Source organism: Phoca vitulina, unplaced genomic scaffold (assembly GCF_004348235.1).
Source record: "Phoca vitulina isolate PV1807 unplaced genomic scaffold, GSC_HSeal_1.0 scaffold64, whole genome shotgun sequence".
NCBI classification, from domain to species: domain Eukaryota; kingdom Metazoa; phylum Chordata; class Mammalia; order Carnivora; family Phocidae; genus Phoca; species Phoca vitulina.
The window spans coordinates 2,682,296-2,704,446 of NW_022589767.1; the positions used below are offsets into that span (position 1 = coordinate 2,682,296).

Sequence of the window (22,151 nt, forward strand, 5' to 3'; positions counted from 1 at the left end):
CCTGCCTGATTCCCATCATGTTCATCATTTCTAAGCTGTTGTCATCTGGGAAATAGAGAAGCAAGTATCTCTGATACTACTACTTTGGTTGCCTACCAAAGATAGGTCCTTGACCATCTCTCTAGTTAACAGAACTTTGATTTTTGAATGGGCATCTTACTGCCCAGGTCAAAAACTAAACTTGTCCGCCTCCCTTGCAGCTAGCTGTGACCACTGACTGATTCCTGACCATGGGCTGTAAGCAAAGTAGGGGACTTCTGGGTAACCTCCTTAGATGAGCCCGGCCTCCTTCCTAACTTTAATCTGCTGCTCGAAACTGGAGTTTGGCAGCCATATGGGTATGGGGATGAAGGCCACAGCCTATAAATGAGAAAATAGAAAGCTAGCAGGAACCTGGGTCCTGACAATCATGCAGCTACCATACCAGCTCTGGACAGACCGCCTAATTATGTCGATGTATCCTTTTTTTTTTTTTTTTTATGTTCAGTTAGCCAACATATAACACATCATTAGTTTTTGATGTAGTGTTCAACGATTCATTAGTTGCGTATATATGTTTATGTATCCTGTTTAAACTTGGGTACTGACCCTCCAGGCCATATCTAACACAATTGCTCCACAAGCTTCTTAGGGGTATATATAAAGTTAGAGTAAATGAACTCTAAGTTAAAATAAAGCACATTTACTTTAGGACAAGGATTTGTACCAGTGATTTTAGTCCAAAGCCCTTTTCTGCTTTATTCGTGGTTCTGGATTATGCTCTAGCTACATCAGGTATATCACCTCTCCTCTCCCAGGTAACAGAGGTAAGTATGTATGAACACACGTGCAGTGTGGTAACAGAACAATGAGAATAATGACCCTGGGTAGGCTGTGGCATCACTATTTTAAGCCATAGTCTATAACACACACATGCACATACATATACTTGGTTTTTTCTCTAGTCAATAATGAGAGGGATTTGACACATTAAGATCTATGTAATGATAAACTACATTATAATGACATTCTATTGTGCTATTTTTTGCCTCAAGTAAAGTCACCGGTGCCTCATGTAAAGAACCAGTTGTTCAAGGAGGGGGAAAAAAAAGGGTGGGTGAGAATGTCTGGAAATGCCACTGGGAAAATGAAAAGTAAGTATCTGAGTTTTCTCTGTTGATATCCACAGGTAATCTATGCAGCAGATCCAAGAAGCCCTCATGTGTTTGTAGTGATGATTCAGTGAGATTACATACATGAAGATTCTCTGTATGAAAATGGTCATTTTTATTATTCGCATAATTAGCAGGATTATGAACTTGAGGTTTGTGATCATCAGCCCTGATGTCAAACACTATTATTTTGACACATGTCCTCATCTGGACTCCTTTTGTGATCTCTTCCAGGGAACTGTGAAAAGGACGGTTTTGCATGAATATAATATTGTCACAGTGTGGCTTCCATGGCTTTTTCTGTTGCTTTGTCAGGAAAAATCTGTCCTTTGAAAAAGACGACATTTACAGGTTTCTTAAACGTATTTAGAACCACTTGACTCCTGAGTCTACCTCGTTTGCCCAAACAATGGATGTGCTAGGGATACTTGGCAATGATCCTTACACTCATCGTGACGTTAAAAATGGAATTAAGACTGGAAGGAAATAGCTAGTTGATATTCACCGAACTAACTCCAGGCAAGCCATGTGAAAGGCTTCCTCCCAACGTCTAGCTCACAAGACAACCCTTCTCAGGTGATCAACTAAACAGTCTCGGTGGTAAGAAGAATGAGGGAATTTACTATGCAAAAGTGTTTCTATCTAGCTCTTTTAACACAGGACTCCACTGGACACATGAAAATGTACACACATAAATATGTGCTCTGTGAATGTGAAACACACACACGTGTGAATATATGTATATACACATGCATGCAAGAATTCTACATACGGTCATCTGCGAACACTGGAAGCTAAAGGCAAGAAAGACCTGAAGGCTTTTAAATAAAAGCGGGTGAGAAGAGAGGGACAGCCAAAGATCAGTGAACAGAACAATCCCATCAAGAAAAGAGATGGAAACGGCGAAAGAAAGAAAGGTGGAGGGTGGAGCGGGGCAGTGATGAATGAGGAAAAGAGAACTCCCGAGCAGCGAGGGAGGCAGCGGCTGCCCCCGTCCGGCTGTTGCTGCTGGAAGCCGGACAAGGGGGAACAGATTTCAGCAGCGGGGAGCTCTAATCTGTCAGCAGCAGCTCCTTCATGTGTGACCAGCCGGCCCAGCTTGGGGACTGGTGCCAGTCTGGGCACGCTAACCCCGCCAGGCCCTCCCGGAAGAGAAGGAGCCACTGATAAAACCCCGAGAAAGTCGAGGGAAGGTTCCTCTGCCCCACTGCCTGCTGAACACCCCGATCCTTCCAAATCCTCATCAGCCACATCAGGTCCCGGAGAGCTCCTTCCAGGAGAAGACCGCCTATGTATCCCGGACATCTTAGGAGAGGAAACAAGAGAAAGGCTCAAACCGTTATTTGTTTGAGATGTGTGAGGTCCTATCTAGATGCAAAAGCCACAGAACTGTCTCTGTTCTCAAGATGCTCATGTGAGGCTGACCTTGGCCGGCTACGGTCCAGCCTTCACTCAGGCTTCCAGCCCATGTCTGTAACCATAAATGACAGCACTCTAGCTTTCTGGCAACTCGCCTCCATCCTTACCTCCACCCAGCCAGCCTTTATTCTCTGGTGGGAAGAGAGAGCAGATGGAGAAATGACTCCCCCTCAATCTCTAAATAACGCCAGCTTCAATTCCCATTAACCGTGAATTTGCACCCTTGTCTGGGTAAGAACCAAGGGAACAAGAATCATGGGGCTATGGCCATACCAGGGCAAAGGTTAACAGGACAGGTCTGACTGCCGGCCAGCCCTTCAGAGGACATGGTCAAGCAGGGAGCATGCTCTCTGAAGAGCGCCGCTCCTGCCATCAGGACATCAGGGCGCTGCCCATCCCCACCACCCACCCCCGCCTCTAACAGGTCAGTGACCACCCTGAGACTCTGATCCCACATTTGTAAAATCACTCATCTTCCTCCCATCTCTTCCGTGAGAATACATGTATTGAAAGGGTTGGATTAGACCATTAGCCAAGGACTCTTCCAATTTTGATTTTCAGGGACAGGAGGGTCCTTTAAGCTTGGTTAATGCACAGCAGAGTGAGGGGCTGAAACCAGATGCCTGGGGCAGAGCCAGGCCAGACCCTGACATCACACTGGCTAAACTGGGGGGCCCTGCACCTCAAGTCTCTTAAAAACATGAAATGGGAGCAGTGATTCCTGTCTTCATTTGTGCTTTTATCTGCCAAATATTTATCAAGTGCCTATAACGTATCGGGCACTGTGCTGGGAACACAGAGGTTAAAAAAAAAACCCTGATCTCATGAAGTCTGAATTCAACTAAGAGGAGTAAGACAACAGAAATACTTAAGAATCAAATGTATACAGTAGGTCAGGTGAGGGCTACCAAGAGTAATGAAGCAAGAGATGGGGGTAGTGAGCTCTTGGGAGGGAGGGGGTGGGCATGCAACTTGTCCTGCTCACAGAGCAATCAAGAGTGTCTGCCAGAGATCTGTGCATGGGTCAGGATTTTTGCAAGGGTCATCTTCAGTAACCGCACGATGCCTGGTGTGCAGTAAGTACTCAGAAAGACAACCAACTCTGGACTTCCTAACCTCCACAGCCCGGCTGCTTCTCAGCATAGACTTTATGACTCTCTTCTTAACCTTTACCATTGCCACCGACCCATGTCCTTCCTGAGGCAGAATCTGCTGTCCTCCACTGAGAGCCACTGCTGTAGTCTGCTCTGCTTCTGTCCTCTTCGAGACCATCCTGTTCCTTCCCACGGACAACGGACCACCTGTGTCTTTGCTCCCAGCACAGATGTGCATCGTCTCCCACCTCAAACTTGTCCCCCATGAAATGGAAGTCTTTTCCCAGTCACTCCTTCTTTATCTCCTGCCCTCTCCTCCAACAGCAAATAGTTGGGATTTTTTGTTTTTGTTTTTGTTTTTAAGAAGGAGGAAGAAGAAGTAGAAGAGCAGGGAGGAAGAGGAAGAGGAAGAAAACAGGGGCGCCTGGGTGGCTCAGTCGTTAAGCGTCTGCCTTCGGCTCAGGTCACGATCCCAGGGTCCTGGGATCGAGTCCCACATCGGGCTCCCTGCTCGGCGGGAAGCCTGCTTCTCCCTCTCCCACTCCCCCTGCTTGTGTTCCTGCTCTCACGATCTCTTCCTCTGTCAAATAAATAAATAAAATCTTTAAAAAAAAAAAAAAAAGAGGAAGAAAACAGAAGAGAAGAAAGAGGAAAGAAACACCAATGATGTCACAGGTGTGTTTTAAATTTTACAAGTCAGCCACAGAATTAGGTAGTGATTATGGAAGGAATCACGTAGGGGTCTCAGGGCTAAACATTTGTGAATGCTCTTCACAGGTTTGAATTTAAGGGAAGGAAGCTCAGATCACTTACTGAAACGACTATACGTCCGATAGGAGAATGTGGAAGATGACAAGAAAACGGGAGAGTCTGAATAACCCTCAATTGAGTCATTTTTCCATGGGCAGTGAAAGCTCACTGAACAGATCTTTTAGGACAGTTAGTAAATTCCTGAGTTATTTTTTTCTCCCAATTTGTATCTCCTACACCACTGAGCAGATAACATCTCACTCTATACACACAGGTGTGTCTTGCTGTACTACGGATTTCATATGAAAATGTAGCTTTCCTTAGACTCCAGTGGCTTTCTTTAATCAGGTGAAGGGTCACTATGCCCGATAGCCCACTTACAACTATGCTTCCACGGAAGCTTTTGGCTATTCACATGTAAATTATGTTAAGTAAACCTATAATACATATCTGCTTTCCCAGAAATCTGCCCATGCGTGGCACTCCATGAACATTTATTAACGAAAAGATGGGTAATGACCAAGCAGCTCTTGCCCATGGGGTCTAAAAATCAATGGACTCAAATCCTCGTTTATTTCTTAACCTCTCAGCACTCTTCAGGCCAAGAGAGTCAAGTGGGCCTCCCCTGGGAACAATCCAGCTACTACAATGGGTCTGAGGCTAGGGAGTCTGCCTCAAGGTTAGAGGAGGATGGAGCTCAATGCAGCTCTCCTAGGAGGAGCCTAACAGAGCGCCTTTCTTCACATCAGCTATCCTCACCTCTCAAACAGCCGGCCAAGAGGAGGATTCTGGCCTTTTAGACGGCAGCTTTTATGAGGAAGGAGGCTGCAATAAAAATGTTGAGTAGGAACACTGAGGACACCAGGGGGAAATAATTAGGCACGATTCATAAGAGGTGTGCTCTCTTGAGATCCAGCCATCTCAAAGAGCACCTGTTTTTTTCCAAAAGTTGGAGCACCGGGTGGGTGCTCAGGACAGACATTGAGCCTGGAGGTCAATGGCCAGTGTGCCATCACCTGAGTGACAGAAACAGGCTAGCAGAGTACTGGAGCGCACACTGAAAAGGAAAATAACCATTAACTACTCCCCCCGGGGAAGTGATAAAGGAAAAATATAGACATGTGCCTACTAATAGCTAACAATTCTTCTCAAGCTCAGGGGAATAAAGACAGGTTTAGACGACTGGCCTAATCACTTTCTAAACACTTTCAGATCGTCTGGTACCAAAATGTTAAGACTTTTCTCAGGAACTAAGAAGATCCTTCACTTAGAGAACACATGACAGAAGAAATTATTCAACTCTTTCAATCAAATAAAGTTCGCAGTTGGAATAAAACTCTATCTCAGCATGCCTTGGGCAATAGTATGGGGCACTGGGCTACATTTACTAATAAGGCATAAATGAATGCTACAAAGTTCCAACAGAAAATTAATTCTTATTAGTGTACAAAATAGGGTTGTCACATTTAACAAAAACAAAACAAAATGGGAGCCCTGTTAAATCTGAATTTCAGATAAACAAGTCTTCTTTTCGTATCATACACCCCATGCAATATTTGGGACAGATTTATGCTAAGAGAATTAGTTATTGTTTATCTAAAATTCCAATTTAACTGGGTTTTTATATATTTCTTGCAACCTTGCCAGTCTTGTCCAGCAACCTAGGGCCTATTTAGAGATAGTCACCAAAACCATATCTGGCTGGCCAAGCTTCAAGGAGCTAAGAAGTTATCAGTAGGGAATTTGGATTGATACCTGATAAATAATGTTTATTTTAAGGATCCTCTCTGAGAATGCTTATGTGTCATTTAAAAAAAAAAAAAAAAATCTTCCTTTGGTAACTAACAAGTGAATCACTTCAAATGTGTGTCTGTCTATGGGATTCAGCGATAACATAGAGTCTCCAATCCCTGTTCCCTAAGTCTAGACTTAAACAGAAAGAAAGGCACAGTTTGGTCAGGTATAAATGGGAACTTTACTTCCCCCTTACAATGCTTCCGGAGAGGACAGGGCCTGTTAACGTTCCTGGGTTTTCAGACGGGAAGAGGAAAAACCATTTCCTGACTGTATTTCTAGTGTCACCTGGGGCTGGGTCAGTCCCAAATACCTCCTGAGGAGGCTGTTGCAGAGAGCAGTGGGCCAAAGAAAAAGTCATCCTCATAAAACAACCAACCATTTGCAACAATTTTATTTGCAAAGATCTCCCGCTGTGGCTAAATGTTGTGGCTGCTTGGTTTGTTATTTAAAAGAGTGACCCTAGTGAGACCAGAGCTCTTGAACGGGGGCGGGGTGGGGGGGCGGGGGAGGGGAAGAGGAGGAAGAGGCCGATTTCAGACCAGGGTAAGTAAGAGGAGCTGAGATGGAGTTGAGCCTAATTGAATTCCACTGATGATTCAGAGTGCTGTGCCACATGGTCATAGCTAAGACTTTGAGGCTAGCTCCTTACAGTCCCTGTTAGTCAACCCCAATCCTTTCTGGGCCTTGATAGAAAAGGATATTAAAATATTCTCAAGAGAGGCTAGAGACTGGATTCAAGAGCCCCAAGGAGCTGCACTTGAGAGGAGGGAAGGAAAAGATGGGGGCGCATGAGGAATGCAGCTGTGCAGACAGCCAAGAGAGGAGGTCTCAAGGCAGTTAGATACAGAATCTCCCTCCCAAAAAGATAGTATCAGGGAACTGGGGCAGAACAGAAAGTTCAGCGAGGAAAGCCCTTCGTGAAAAAGTGCTTTGGTAAGTCTGAAGACACTTTTTATGCAGCATACATGGGAATCAAGGTGGACTTTCTGCTCTACCCTGGTAGACTCAAGGAATTTATGAATCATCTGGACTGGGTAATCCCTGTTCTTTTTAGGACTGCTACACTGGCTAAGATGGCCGTGGGTATTTGTGGCCATCGTGACAATAACATCTGAGGAGGGCTCCCTTTCTGAACGGCCACAAGACAGGGTCCCAAAAGTTAGAACCAAGCATGGTTTTAAAGGTATAGTGGTCAGAGACCAGGCTTCAGAGAGAAGAACACTTGCATTCTAATGGAAAGTAAGCCAAGTGGCAAATGAGAATATCTACTATAGATGACGGTTTACCTGGACAAAGTTTTAAGGATAAAAACAGGCATTCCTGGACCAAAACTGATGGACTTGAAGTTAACACTCATTTGATTTCCTCGCATTGTTTGGCAGCCATTCTGGTTAGTATTGGTTTTAATGAACCAATATTTGGTAGAGTAATCTGAATCAGATTTTAATTTAACACTAATGACCATAGGAGAAAACCTGAATGTACAGAACCAAATAAACAGTTAGTTTTTCAAGGAAATCTCTATTACGTTGCAAAGAGGAGCAGAACAAGAAAGCTCCTGCAGGGGAGGTAAATGCACTGGGCAGCTCAGTATCTTGGAGGAGGTCATTCATTCACTCTAGGTGTCTTTCTTCCCTTTGCCAGACAGAGCACTGGGGGGGGGGGGGGGGGGAGGGGGAGACATGGAAATAAGTAGGACAGAGAGGTCACTGCTTTCCCAGAACTTACAGGGACAAGCAATAACAAAGTGCAGAATTACAACTGTCTCAAGAGTGGCTTTACTGGGAAAGCATAAGATGCAGTGAAAGCACGTAACAGAGTTGCGTTAGTCCAGGGTCCAGGAAAGCTTCCTCCGTGGAAGTGAGGCCAGGGCGGAAGCCTGAGGAATGGAAAGGAGGCAGGTGAAGGAGCATCTGCATTTACTTACTGGTGGGAAGGGGCTGCTGGAGGAATATATTCAAGGCAAAGAAAAGAGCTAGAAGCGAGAAAGAACACGGTATTTTCAAAGAACTAAAGCAGGTTCAGTATTGCAAGAATACAGTGTTCGAGGGACAGTGTGTCAGGAGACAGTCTTGGAAAGACAGGCGGGCCTAGGCAGGGAAGACTTTAGAAACCACATCAAGGAGATGGGACTTCATTATAGGAGCAATGAAAAGCCACTGAAAGGCATTAAGCAGGAGAGTGATGAAATCACATTTTCATTTTAGATCACTCTGGCTACAGTGTAGATTGGAAGGAAGCAGTACAGGGAGCCAGAAGATATTTACGAGGCCCTGCAGCAATGCAGGCAGGAAGAGCGGACCAGGGACACGGCACAGGGATGCAACCGGTAAGCACAGTCCAAAGGAAATCCGTGGGAAACGGCAGTAGGAGACGGTCAGCGAGGAGATGGCAGGGGGTGTGAAAGCAAGGACAGCTGGGCAATTTTTACTTGAGGCAAGTGGGTAATAGGATATAGCCTTTATAGGTGGTACTGATTTGTCCAGAAGAGGGTAGGAGGGGAATGGGAGAGATATGGTGTGTTCTAAGCTTCAGATATGGTGTGTTCTAAGGCCCGGTGGACTAGAGGAACCTATCTAGTCACAGCTGGTGATACAGACTGGGGCTCACCGGAGAGGTTAAAACCAGAGGTCAATTTGGGGGAACTTACAGACGTCAGCTGTAGCCCTGGCAATGGAGGGCAAAAGGGGGGGTCTAGGACAAAACCCTGAGTAATGCCAATATTTAAGAGAGGTCTAAAGGAAGAAGACACACCAAGGACTTTGAGATAGAATGACTAGAGAGGGAGGAAGAAAACCAAGACTGTACCAAACAAGCAGGGATAACTAGGCTCTGCCGAAAGCAGAGTTCAAGGTGGGATAATATTAGGATTGGATCACAGATAGAGCTACATTAAAAGGAACTTTAGGGGGCGCCTAGGTGGCATCCGACTCTTGATTTTGGCTCAGGTAATGATCTCAGGGTCCTGGGATCGAACCCCAAGTTGGGCTCTGCGTTTGGCGGGGAGTCTGCTTGAGGATTCTCACTCTCCCTCTGTCCCTCCCCCACTCGCGCTCACTCGTTCTAAAATAAATAAACCTTTAAAAAAAAAAAAGTAGCTTTAGCTGCAACTCTAAACTAAGAGCTTAGTCAAAAGGCTTTAGTCCAACTCCCTTCCAGAGGTTAAACAAGTATAAGTAGGTACACCTTCAACCTCCACTAATTGTATTTCAACCTCCCCAGAGTGCACTTTGATATTTTATTTAAGCTGGATGGTACTGGAGTATGTGCTTTCTGCATAGCTTTCTATTTGTCAGATATAATTCATAATGAATTTAAAATGGAGGCCCAAAACATACTGTCGAGTCAAAGAAAGTCAGGTTATTGAACAGCAGGTACAGTTATGTTTCCATTTATGTAAAATTGTAGACTTATACGCATATAGGTATACATACATCGGGAAATAGCTAGAAAGATGTTCACTAATTATTTCCACAATGACTATCGCTGGTTCCCTGGCTTTAAGGCCATTTTTCTCTTTTCCTTCTTCTTTGTGGTCTTCTGCGTGGTCTGAATTTTTACAGTGTTCCTGTGCAGTGGTTTTCTACAAATCACAGAACCTCGTAGAGGATCTTCTGCCCTACACAGTCACGTAACACCCGCAAGAGGATACGCTGGAGTCACGGCCGGATTATGAGGTGAGGCCAGGGGAGCAGAACTCCACCCATGTCTCCTTCCTACTGAAGAAATCAGACTGAGAGCAACTATAGAAGTTGCTTCTCTGGCAGCACTCTCACACTTAAAAGGCAGAGAGAAGGGAAGGAGACAAAAACCAAGGGAAGGACCCTCTTCATGTGCCTCCAGACCCATGTGACCTATTGTCCATTCCCCCCCAGTACAGCAGTAGTCCTAAGTAAAGGGACTGGTAGGTCCTCTCTCATGTCAATGCCCATTGTGTCTTTAATGGCGGTCAAGTATGTAGGGGCCCCCAGAGGCCTGGCCACAATTCCAGACTGAACCTCTTCCCTGGAGACTGACTGTGGACAGTTTACACCTACAAACCTTATTCACTTGGATCATAAAATAGAAGCAACTCTTTAACAGCTGCCTAATAAGAGTACTGCTTTGCAGGTTAAATGAGGTCAAACCTGCAAGACCCTTGAGTAACACCTAGCGCTTAGCAAGTGATCAATAAGCAGGAGATGTTGTGTATTTCTTAGAACAGGAACCCAGCACAGCAAGCTTTGGACTTGAAACACTCCCGCCATCACCAACAACTGCCATCCCCGTGGCTGGCCTTCAACCTCTGACATCTTGAACTGCTTTTCCCAGCGCTTCCGAACCTCCAGCCCCAGTCCTGAAGGCCCTCCCCTGACCTCTGCCATCAGGGCGCCCTCTGTCCCACACTCACCTATTTAGCATGTTGGATTGGTAGATTCTCTTCTCATGGGTGTTGTAACAACTGCTCTTGGGCTCTGGGATGAAGCTGTGTTCAGACAGCATGTCAGAAGCAGCGGTGGTGATTATGGCAATCCCATCCCTCACCCTGGCAGGGAGGCCATAGTCCCATTCATCATAGGACACAGAGATGAGCCCGGTGGGGAACTCCGAGGGCACCGTGTCTGTATCCCCTGCCACCAGACTAGGCACAATCCATGTGTAGCCGTAGCCAGTCAGCCCTACGGAGTTAGCAACTTCAAAGATGTAGGTGGCTTCTTCCTTAGTACAATAAAGAAGAATGATGGGGCTTTGAAGCTTCTTAAGCTGGTTCTGGATCTTAGAATCTCCATCATCCAGGGACATGTCCAGCAGGAGGACTTCCTCTAACTCCCAGCCCACGAAGCTGTTCTCGATGGTGCTGCGAATCTTGTTTACAAAGTCCTGGTAGCCAGGGAAGTAGGTGGTGACAATAGAAAAGATGTACCAGTCGTACTCTTCCATGATATTGAGCATTACAGAAGCTTGCTGTTCAATTGATGGGCCAAACTGGAAGAACATGGAGGATTCATCCTAGAATAGTAAAAAGGTAAAAAAAAGAAAAGAAAAGAAAGAAACCAAAGATTTAGTAAGGGAGAGCTTGAATCAATTGGATACAAAGGTTTGTGTTCATTGTTTACTTTTTCACATGCCTTTTAAAATGGGGTGTTTGAATTGCAAGCATTTCTAATACCTTTCTTCCTAAAACTACCTCCTAGATTTGAGGGGGAAAATCAACATAGGTCTATATTTGCATTGTCTGAAATCCTCGGAGCACAGGGAAGCTTCCCACAATCAAATATGTGAATATTTCTATTGGGACACACATAAAGAGTCGCCTTAAGGGGGATAAAGACTCTAAATGGCCTCACATCAGTTTGGGTCAGGTTTCACTGCCAAATGAGTTCTAGGGATACACACACTTTTCATTTTTTGAGCCTTTTGAACTCATCACAACTGTGGATGTGTATCACTCAGAGTGAATAAATGGGAATGCCATCCATCTATGCTTAAACCTATGGGCAGGGGCGCTATAACCATGGCCTAGCAGGTCGGTGGTAAGCACATGGGACTTTATTATAAGATTGGGTCAGTGTATTTTCTATAAAGAGATAACTGTTGAATTAACAGCACATTGAGTTTTCCGTTTTCCACTGTGATAATGAGATATGCAAGTTAGAGTAAGACGCAAACAGTATATCTAAGCTGCAAGTTAGAAGGTCTTGGATTCAAGCTCATGTATGATTAGGGTTTATTTTAGAGCTGCACATAGAAGATTATTCTTCCTCTTACCTGTCTAATGCCACGGGTCTCAGTCTCACCTGTGTATTATACACATAACCTTCTGTCAATTCTGAGAATCTTATGTTTTCTCCCTCCTTTTGAGGGAAAAGCCATTTTAAATTTCTTCCATTTTAAGCTGTATTTCACCTGCTGTTTTGACATGTCAAGTCCTGCATTTTATCTCTGCCTTCCAGCTAGAAGAATCTGAAACAACAAGATGAAGACCCTCTCGGCCTTGTTCTTCTTTCTCAATCCATTTTCCCCTGACTTCCTCCTGGGTAATGGCATCTCTTTTCTTGTCAGTGCCCCAATCTTTTATCCGACGGTTCATCTCCATTTTATAACAATCCAGGTGAACAAAATTGTGTCTTTCTAAAAGGGGCAGTTCTTTTCTATCCCCCAGACTAGAGCTTCAAAGTACAGTCACAAGAGACCAGGCTTTTAAACAAAATTATACAGCGATTTCTTAGTTCAGGAACATATTCCTGTACAGCCGAGAAATTGCTGAGTATTTGGGGGGCACCCACTATTGAAAAAAATACAGGTTGGGAAATAGCCAGCTGGTATCCAGAGACCCTGATCCGGCAATGAAAGCCACCCGCCCCTTGGCTCTGCCAGAGCTATGATTGCTTCATGTGGCTTGAACTTTTCACATTTCCCACAGGCAATCCAGAAGGAAACAGTAGACGGTTAGTCATTTGAGGGCAATTCTTTCTGCTAGGGGTAAAATGGTGCTTATCATAGCTCCCTCCTCTGGCTTAAACATACGGTCAGAGAGGAGTCTCATAGGACCAGGGAATTCAGAGAGGTAGAGCGTGTAGAGCAGGAAGAACGGGTGGGGAGGAGTGGGAATTCATTCAGAATAAAATAAGGACTTCATGTGTGCTTATTCCAAACTGCAGCCAGCCCCTGCCCCCTGACCCACCTGCCCCTGGTCTCCTACTACAACACAAGTACTATTCTTCAGGTAATGCTGGCTTTGTCCTTAGGTTATAGGATTATAGGGGGATTCCAGGACAACAAAGTTTAATTATTCCAAGACTTGTCAGGAGTCTACAGAGAACCACAACAGGAAAGGAAGGGCAGCGACAGAACCACCCACCCTGAAAGAGTTTAGAGGAAAAGCTATTTGTTTTCCTGTTACTTCCAAACAATGTTTCATTGGAGGATTCCCAAAATTCCCTTTTTCCACTTGAGTTTTCGCAAAACCTAGTGGATGTAACAAAGTGACAAAAGCTTCTGAATATACCTTAAAATGTACAGGCTAAGGGTGAAAGGAATCCCAACTGTAAACAAAGGAATTTAACCCGTTTTATGATAAGGGAACATACCTTATCACAAGGAGGTTCTTGAATACCCACAACTCTCCATCTATTGTGAGACCACAGCTGGTTCAAATACACAGGGAGAGATGGCCCTGAGAAATAATCCATGAGGGTCCATAGTAAATGAGCCCATGGTAATGAAAATAAATTTAAAAGAAAACCAATCTAGTATATACCAACCCCACCCTCTTCTCTCTTAGTCTTCCCTTAAAACCCTCTCACAGTTATGAATGAGCTCCTAAAGAAACCGCTGGCTACTATGTAAAGAAACCCAATAATATAAGGTTAAAGTAAGAAGAGAGAAAAACTAATGTGGCTCCAGCTCACCCCCACCATACCCTCCTCTTACCTAATTCTACCATCCTCCACAATCATCCTTTCTGACTCCTCTCTCCCATTGATGCCCCGTTCAACTTTTTATCTTACCAATCCTTCATTAAAAAGAGGATGCCTTACATGACCATTTTATCTGTGGCATCAAGAAGAGGTTAATGAAGCCAAACAGAAATCAGGAGACAGAGTTATAGCTTGGGCAAATGTTTTCGGTATAATGAGCGGTCCAGTGTTATTAATTTAGTTGACATATCAATCTGGTATACAGAAGTCGGGAATGGGACAGCTCTTTTTCAACAAAGCTTTGGGCTAACTGTAAGTTGCAGGCAGTGACAGGCTTTGCAAATTATGGCCAAAGCCACAAATCAAAGAGCAATCTTCATGTGTGCGTGGAGTGGAAAGGACTGGTGGCCACGCATCCATCTTCGCAGGCACCCAGCCTGCACTGCGATCACCACAAGAAGTGTCATCTTCTAAGATGAAGGACAGGGATATAATTCAGTTTGCAGCTCACTATGCTTCCCCACTTACATTTTTATCTCCTAATGAAGATTCCCAGTCACATTTATTGCATGAATGTACTTCTTCACCTTGCCTTTTGAGCATCTGTAAAGCATTTGTGTATAAAGGGCCACCATGACTGAGATAATTAACACAGGGAAGATAGAATTGTACAGTAGACCCCATCTGTCTAGAACCATTATTTTGAACCCCCCATCACTTTGATGTTCATGGTATTTATTTGCTAATAAGAAACAAAAACAAGTCCTTTTTCATTCTATTATCGGTCCCCAAAACAGAGTTATCAGTATGGGAGATTCCTCTTTTGCATCCCCCAGATCCCCTACAGACCCACTTCTGAAATGAAGGATTAACTACTGAAGCTGCTGCTAATGCCCCTGGCAATAGATTTTAGCTGTCAGACCACTTTGGGAATTTTATCAGCTGGAGAGAACCACCTTGCCCAAATTCATGCCCCCTTTCCAGGATAAACTGCCCTGAATGACTGCTGGTCATGGAGTAGAAAGACCTTGTCCTCTTGCCCTGACTCTAGACACCTCTGAAGGATCAGTCAATTTTCAGAACTTCCCACAGGGTTGGCTGGAGCTTCCATTAGAACGGCATCATATCTTTCCTTCTCCGTCTGCCCACTCCTGCCCGATCTTCTCTTTGCATGGCGATGAGCTCAAGAACACTCCCTAATACCTCCTGTATGTTCACCTTGGTCTCAGGGTCCACTTCTCAGGGAACCCAACCTGAGACTATTCAGTTCCCTTTTTCAAAATGGAAGAGAGATGGTCTTAAAAGAAAACATGATATCTATTTTCAAACACTGAAATGGCCTATATGTTAGAAAGACAAGTCTCTGCCCATTAGTTCCAGAGGAGAAAGCTGGGACTAATGAGTAGAAATATTAAACATCATTATTTGATTCAATAGAAGAAACAGGTGTGCAACAATTATAGCTATTTAGAATGGAATGAAACTCATCAGGCAGTGAGCTCTCTGTTGCTATAAGCATTTGAACAGGAGCCGGATTATTATTTGATAAAGAGATTCTCCCCAGCACTCTGCCTGGAAAACATCACGCTCACCTTTAAGGTCTAGTTCAAGTGTCAGGTTTTCATGCATATCCTCTTTCCTAACTTCCCCAGGTAAGTTAGTTCTCTTTGCCCTGTACTTTCACAAAAGTTGGTATGTGCCTCTATCTTAATATTTATCACACAGGAAGCATACATGCCTCTCTCCTCCCACTAAAAAACATGTTTCTCAAGAGCAGGAGCTGTGCTTTATTCATCTCTGGATCCCTAGGTGGCATAGGAAAAAAAAATGGTTTTGTATTAATATTAAAAAAGAAGGTTCCTTTATTGGGTGAGAGATTACTGAAATAACCGATGGTCTCATCTGGTTTCAAATTTCTACGCTGATGGCACATATTGACCTCATAGAAATCAGCTATGCCTGAATAGTTATATATATATAAACCACTCTTTTATAAAAGGTGAGGGATCCCGCTTGGAGCCAGGCAGACAGGCAGAAAATACTAATGGCCGTTTCCTTACTCCTCTGCCACAGATTTCTTGAAAACATCATCTATACTCACTTCCTCCAATTCCTCTTCTCCCATTCTGTATTACACTAACTCCAACCAAACTTTCAACTTCACTAGAACTCCTCTTGTGAAAGGCAGAGGTGACCTTGATATTGCCAACTCCAATGTCCATCTGCAATCACTGTTAGAGTCACTAATGTACCCTCCAGATTGAGAAGACACTTTAATGCCAAAAAACATAGCAAGCCATTCCATACCATTTACAGAGTTCTGTTCAGAGTAATTTATGGAGAGGAATGTGCAGACAGATGATGCACAGCACTACATAGCTCTTCTCCATCCTTATCCAGACCTCAGTCCCCAGCTTTTGTGGAGTGAGGAGCATGATGATGAGGTCACAGGGTAGTCATCTAAAGTGGGGCTATCTGTGCACCAGAGGGGACCTCTACTAGTTATCTCAAGGGGTGCCTGCCACCTGGGCACCAGAGAGGGGCACAAGGCGTGGGGCCAAAGATGGAGTCAGTGTTGTCAACACTCCTGCACTCATCCTTACCTATGAGGAGCATTTGACATGGCTGATCACTTGGCTCCTAGCTAGGCTTTCTTTCCTTGGTTTCCAGAGCTTCACATTCTCTTGACCTTCCTCCTAGCTTACTGGCTGCTATTCCTCTTTCTCCTTTGCTGGTTCCTCATCTTCCTTCTGACTTTTTAAAGCTGAGTCCCCCAGGGTGAAGCCTTGGTCCTCATGTTGTTTCTATCAACATTCACCTCCTCAGAGATCTCATCCAATCTCCTGATTTAAACCCTATTTATATGCCAATCCCTCTTACACTTCTCCAAATCTTCAAATTTATGTATCAAACTACCTATTCTACATGTCCACTTGGGTATCTTAGAAATATGGCCAACATTTCCAAAACTGGACTCAGTCTTTCCCATTTCAGTTAAAGGCAAGTCAATCCAGTTCCAGCTCCTCTCTTTCTCTGGAACCCTATATCCAATCAACCAACCTTGAATGCTGACCTTCAAAATGCATCTAGAACACCACCTGTTTTCACCAGCTCTGTCTGAGCCACCCAGCATCCTTCAGTCAGTCATTGTAAGAGCCTACTCAGTGGTCTCCCTGCCTCTGCCCTCCAGCCCCCTATAGACCATGCTCAACAAAGGAGCAGGACAATCCTTTTAAAACTTAAATCATAAGATGTTATTCTCTGCCCCAAACCCTCAATGACTTCCCAATCCACTAAAAAGAAAAAGCCAACAGCCTTGATTTGGACCGCCACTGCCCCACGGATCCCATCCTCCCACCCTTCCTCTCACTCTGCCCAGGCACTCTGACCTCTCTTGAACATACACACTCCTGCTCCAGACCTTTATTCTAGGTATTTTCTCTGCCTGGAACCCTCTTTTTCCAGCTATCCATGTGTCCACACGCACCTGTTTCAAGTCTTTGCTAAAACCTCAACTTCTCAACAAAGCCCAGTTCTGGTCCTACCAAGGAATACCAACACCTGCCTGATCCCCTTATCCTGCTCCATTTTTTTCTTGTTGCCTTAGCATTTATAACCATCTGACAGACTACATGAGTAGTTTGATATGTTTACTATGAACTTACTGCCTCTTCCCAACTACAGTGTAAACACCAGGAGGGCAGGGATCACTGTTTGTTCGCTGCCACAATTCAGTACCTGAAACGGGGCCCCAGTAGATGTTTGTTGAATTTAAAAATGTAGTAACTGATGTTGCAACCAGATAATTCTCAAATCTAGTTTATCTTTGTTGGCTTCCCATTGAGATTATGTTTTTTTAGTATCACAAAATCTTTCACATTATTCAGATCGGAGGACTTCCTAACATCATAGGGATTAGGATCCTGCTAGAACATTAACAGAATCAGATTAAATAAATCTGATTTTCCTTCTAGTCCCTCCTCCTAGTATATGAGTGAAGAAAATCCTGTTCTCCTTCTAAATTCAGTTCTTTAGGAGGATCTGTGTTTGATAAAAGGCTAGAACTGCTAGACTATCTGAAAACTTTCTCCACTACCACCAGATTTAGGAAACAAGTATGGAATGTTACCCATCTGCCCTAAGATGGGATGAGGGGTGAGGGTTGTCCACCTGCCTACCTGCTCCTGGCTATTTCTTCTTTCCTTCTTCCACACCAAGCAGAGTAGAAGCAGAATATGGAGGACAAATCTCTTCTCTTCCAAAATAAGGGAAGGATGTTCTCTCCCCACCTAACTCCAAGAAACCCCATCCTTTGGGGACTAGAAATTCTGATTCCACACTATCATTTTTTCAGGTGACTAAGGCTGCAGGTGTTAGCTACTGTGGGTGGCTTTGAATAGTGTCAGAGTTTTGTGAGCAATGCCTTGCAAGATAGGGAAAATGCCTGATGTTCTCCAGCCTTGCCATTACTCAGAAATATCATGACTGAAACACATGACGGAAGCTCACTGGTGGAGAATGAGGATCTTTCCTGCCTGCTAAATGCCAGATCCATTCTTTTTTAAACCTTTGGACACAAAGGAGAACACTCTGGGTTTTCAAAAGCCCAGGAACAAAAATTCAAGCAGACTGGGCTAGTTTAAGACCCATTTTGGACAACTAAACAACTCCTGCAGAAGCCAGCATTCTTTTTCTTATTTGCTTTTTCTGAAGATAATTTGGTTTTCTCCTTGAATTTTGCCCCATTTTGCTCCCTGACTGAGTCTCCTTCTTGGATGTGCTTCAATTGCTAAGTGTAAGTCACAGTTGAGAAGCAAACTAAAGGTACTCACTTTGAGAATGCCTACAAGTTTCTTCTTATTCCAGAACTCAGAGACAACATAATAGCAAGAAGAAAGCTTATTAGAAGGCAGACAGAGGGGGCAATAAGAGGGGAAGAATAAAAAGGCAGAGTTCCTCTCACTAGCATACCCAAATGAATTACAGAATTAAGTAAGGGAGCAAAGGGCTTGGCTAGTACTAAGAGAACTTCTAGAATGTGTTCGTGTTCGCCTGTAAGGTATCAGGACTGCCAAAATCTTAACAAGGCTATTTCATTTCATCTTAAATTAAAATTCCTCTCTATGGCCTACTCCATTATGCACATCAAAACAACTCTCAGACGGATTGGCTTGTATTTTTATTAAGAGGTTCTTTTCTATAAAAGAGCAAGCTGACAAGTTCAGCAACAATCAAGTTCGGTGGTTGAATAAAAGTACTTTTAAATAAATGCAAGGGAAGAAGGTGGGGGAAAGGAAAAGCTGGAAAAGAAAATGAAATGGAGAGAGAAAAAAATAGTGTAAATATTAAACTAGCATATTCGTTACGCAGTAGGATTATCAATATCAGACTATGTTTATTTAGGTGAATTTATAAAATCAAGTGTGGGGGCGCCTGGCTGGCTCAGTCAGTAGCACATGTGACTCTTGATCTCAGGGCCGTGAGTTCAAGCCCCAGACTGGATGTGGAGCCTACTTAAAAAAAAAAAAGTGTGTTTAACACTAATATCGATCTGGACATTTAACAGGATAAAAAGAAAGGCAACGTAAAACTAAACAATATAACCAAAGGAAAACAAAAAAAAAAAGTATTAGGTATGAAATACCACCTCCCAAACTGTCTATGCCTTCAAAGTCTTTCCACTTAACTTGAGCCAAAGGGGTAGAGTTTACAGAAGAATTGTGATTATTAATGAAAGGACAGGGTTAAATACAAGCTGTTGATGGTACTTGACGTACTAGCAGCATTTTTCAGAATAAAGATGTTGACATTTGTTTCAAATAAATTAACATTCCCATCTCTTCATACATATTTGATCAGAACATCACATTCACATACCAATAGGAGTACAGAAGTGGGAAGGTGCTCACAGGAGGGGAAGGATAGAAAATGCATTTTGTATTTGATCAAGCGATGAGTGTTAGCACCTAATTTGTTACTGAAAATAACAAAAGCACTGGTTCTAGACATAGTGATTATGTCCATACACATGGGGTTTTTCAAGAGATCTCTGGAAAACAGGGAGTTCTCATGCTTCTGTCCCTTCTCCATATAGAAAGACAAAGCATCCCTGAATTTAGAACTTGGACCAATCATGCTCATTTGGCACAGGTTAACAAGCCATTGTCTCCAATGGTAGAAAGAAGTTTTCTGAGAAGGTGTTTTTTGCACTAAACATCCAGTGATCGGTTTTCCTAAGTCCCTGGATTGGAAAACTGATCACTGCTCTGCTTCCTCACATCAGCAAAGTACGGCTGTTCACAATCAACGCGGCTTTGAATTTATTCACATCTCCCAAACCAATTTGGTCCTCCCTCTAAAAGAGGCAACGCATTTTGAAGGGCTCCAGAAATGAAAATAAAATTGCATACAGGCATTTTAAAAATATATATACATATCTTCAACAGCTCGTCAGCACCTGCCTATCTTGGCCTCTCTTAATTGTAGGACTTAGAACTTGAACCACCAGGCATGCCTTCCAATCATTAAACTGGGACTGGCCAAGGACTCTTCTCACTTACAACATCTTCTAGAGCTGATGGGGCTCCTCTAAGCCCAGGATTTGGTGCACCTAATGTGAGCCTGGCTGAGTACAGACATGTCCAATCAGAAGAAGCCTTCCTTCCTAACAGCCTCACCATGGGTCCAATCCAAAGTACGAAGTGTCTTCTTCATGGTCTTGAGTTTTATTCCATCACTTTTGGATGAGGCTCCCTACTCAGAACTTCCAACTCTTCTATACAGTCCCTGACAAAGTGCCAACTTCCCTGATGCTGGCCCCTGTTCCCTATTTCTGCAGATGCCAGCCGAGGTCTGACACCCCTTTCCTGACTTTAACAGTGAGATGATTAGCACATTAGTAGTGCCAACAGTTTGCTGCTTTGCACATTATTATATCAAATCCCTGTATAGCCACACCAATCTGAATCACACCAGGTTTCTCAGAGCTTGCTGGCCCCAACGCTGTGGCAGGCAGCCCCCTGGCAGGGTTCAGTCCAGTCTTCCCAGCTTTCTGACCTTCCCTAGACTTACTGTTCAGATTCCAGTATGCATAGCCTCAATAGAGTGAAACTGGTGTCCAGGATTTGGCTGCATCCAAGTTGACTTGAGATTTTCTTCATTTAATACTGAAAATTACATTTGCTATTCCTCATTTATGCCTGCTGGTTATTAGCACTAAAAATGGATCCTTAAGAGTTCAGAGTTCCTAACTGCTTACTCTTCATTTTCTTTTCCTCATGCCCTGGATTGGCATGGGGATATAAGTCTCACTGAGAGTATGACACAATCTATTAGAACCCAATACCCAGCTCCTCAACTGCTACAGAGAGAAACAAACTGAAACTATTTTTCTGACCACACAATCTTGTCCATGATTCCTTGGAAACAACATATGCATTTTTTTTTACCCACACAAAGAAGGAATATTTGGTTTAGAAGGTACAGAATACTGCAGATCCAGGTTCTAACTCACTCAAGGGTCACTCCCTCTGGCCCAGCCTGTGCCCTCTGACTCAGTGGTACCAACTCTGCCAACATTTCCAGAAACCACCTTGTCACTACTACAGTCAACACTGCAGTCCCATCTGAGTATCTTTCCTTCTTTGCCTTCTTTTCCCACAGTCCTATAGTTCAATGGATAAAGACCTCACTGGAATGTCCCAAATTCCATTCTTCTCTGGGGTCTTGGGGAGGTGAAATGCTGTCAATATCTCGACTTGATCTGGAAGATTGGCCAAGTTAGGACAAGCAGCAGCCTTCACTCAAGAGAGATATCGAAGTTGGCGAGATCCTTCTTGCAAATAAGAACTTGGCAAGTAAACAAATGGCCCACTTACTCATTCTTATTTTGAAGTTTGATTATTTGTTTTTAAACCACATTTAGTGGTCTCAAACATTTCTATAATGCATAGCATTTCACCTGAATACTTTTCCTCTGATGGGAGCTCAAAGCTCTCTGGAGAAGAGTCATTGTTACAATCAGATGTAGCATTTATTAATCTCTAATCTGGATCCTTCACAGTGGGGCTTCTGCCTATGGATGAATCATCCCAGACAAGAATGAGTCTTACATACACAGTCTCATTATCTTTAGAACTGGCAGTAGAGAAATTCACCTGAAGCTATCAGGTTCACATTAGCTGGCTGTTGAATCCTGATCCATGCTAACAAAACAAGACGGGGGCATCCTTATGGCTCAGCAATGACATTTTGATGTTAATACAGTATTGCTAAAAGGTGCCAATATGTTAATCTTTTATAAGCACGGCTTATTTAACTCTCTGTTAAATAATGCCAGCCCGAGATCTCAAAGAACAGATATTAACCAGAGTGGCTTGAGAAGACACTAGTCCAGCTTAGAACAGGTCTGCGATTAAACCAGTTTGGGAGAATGTGAAGTAGAACTAGATTATTTTCCAAGTCTTCAAAGAAAATTCTGCGATATTCCTCGGTTACTTAGGCCAGTGGTAATCTTGATTTTCAGAAATTCTTCCCTATGT

The 22,151-nt window shown here is 43.6% G+C and overlaps 1 protein-coding gene across 2 annotated transcripts in view; it reads right to left on the bottom strand.

Annotated features, from left to right (window-relative positions):
- Positions 1 to 22,151, bottom strand: part of GRIN2B (glutamate ionotropic receptor NMDA type subunit 2B) — a 409,231-nt gene that overhangs the window by 167,335 nt on the left and 219,745 nt on the right. For both annotated transcript variants that reach the window (XM_032391811.1, XM_032391812.1), the window contains one exon: positions 10,602 to 11,200. In XM_032391811.1, the coding sequence (XP_032247702.1) occupies positions 10,602 to 11,200 (599 nt within the window). The remainder of the gene's footprint in view (positions 1 to 10,601; positions 11,201 to 22,151) is intronic.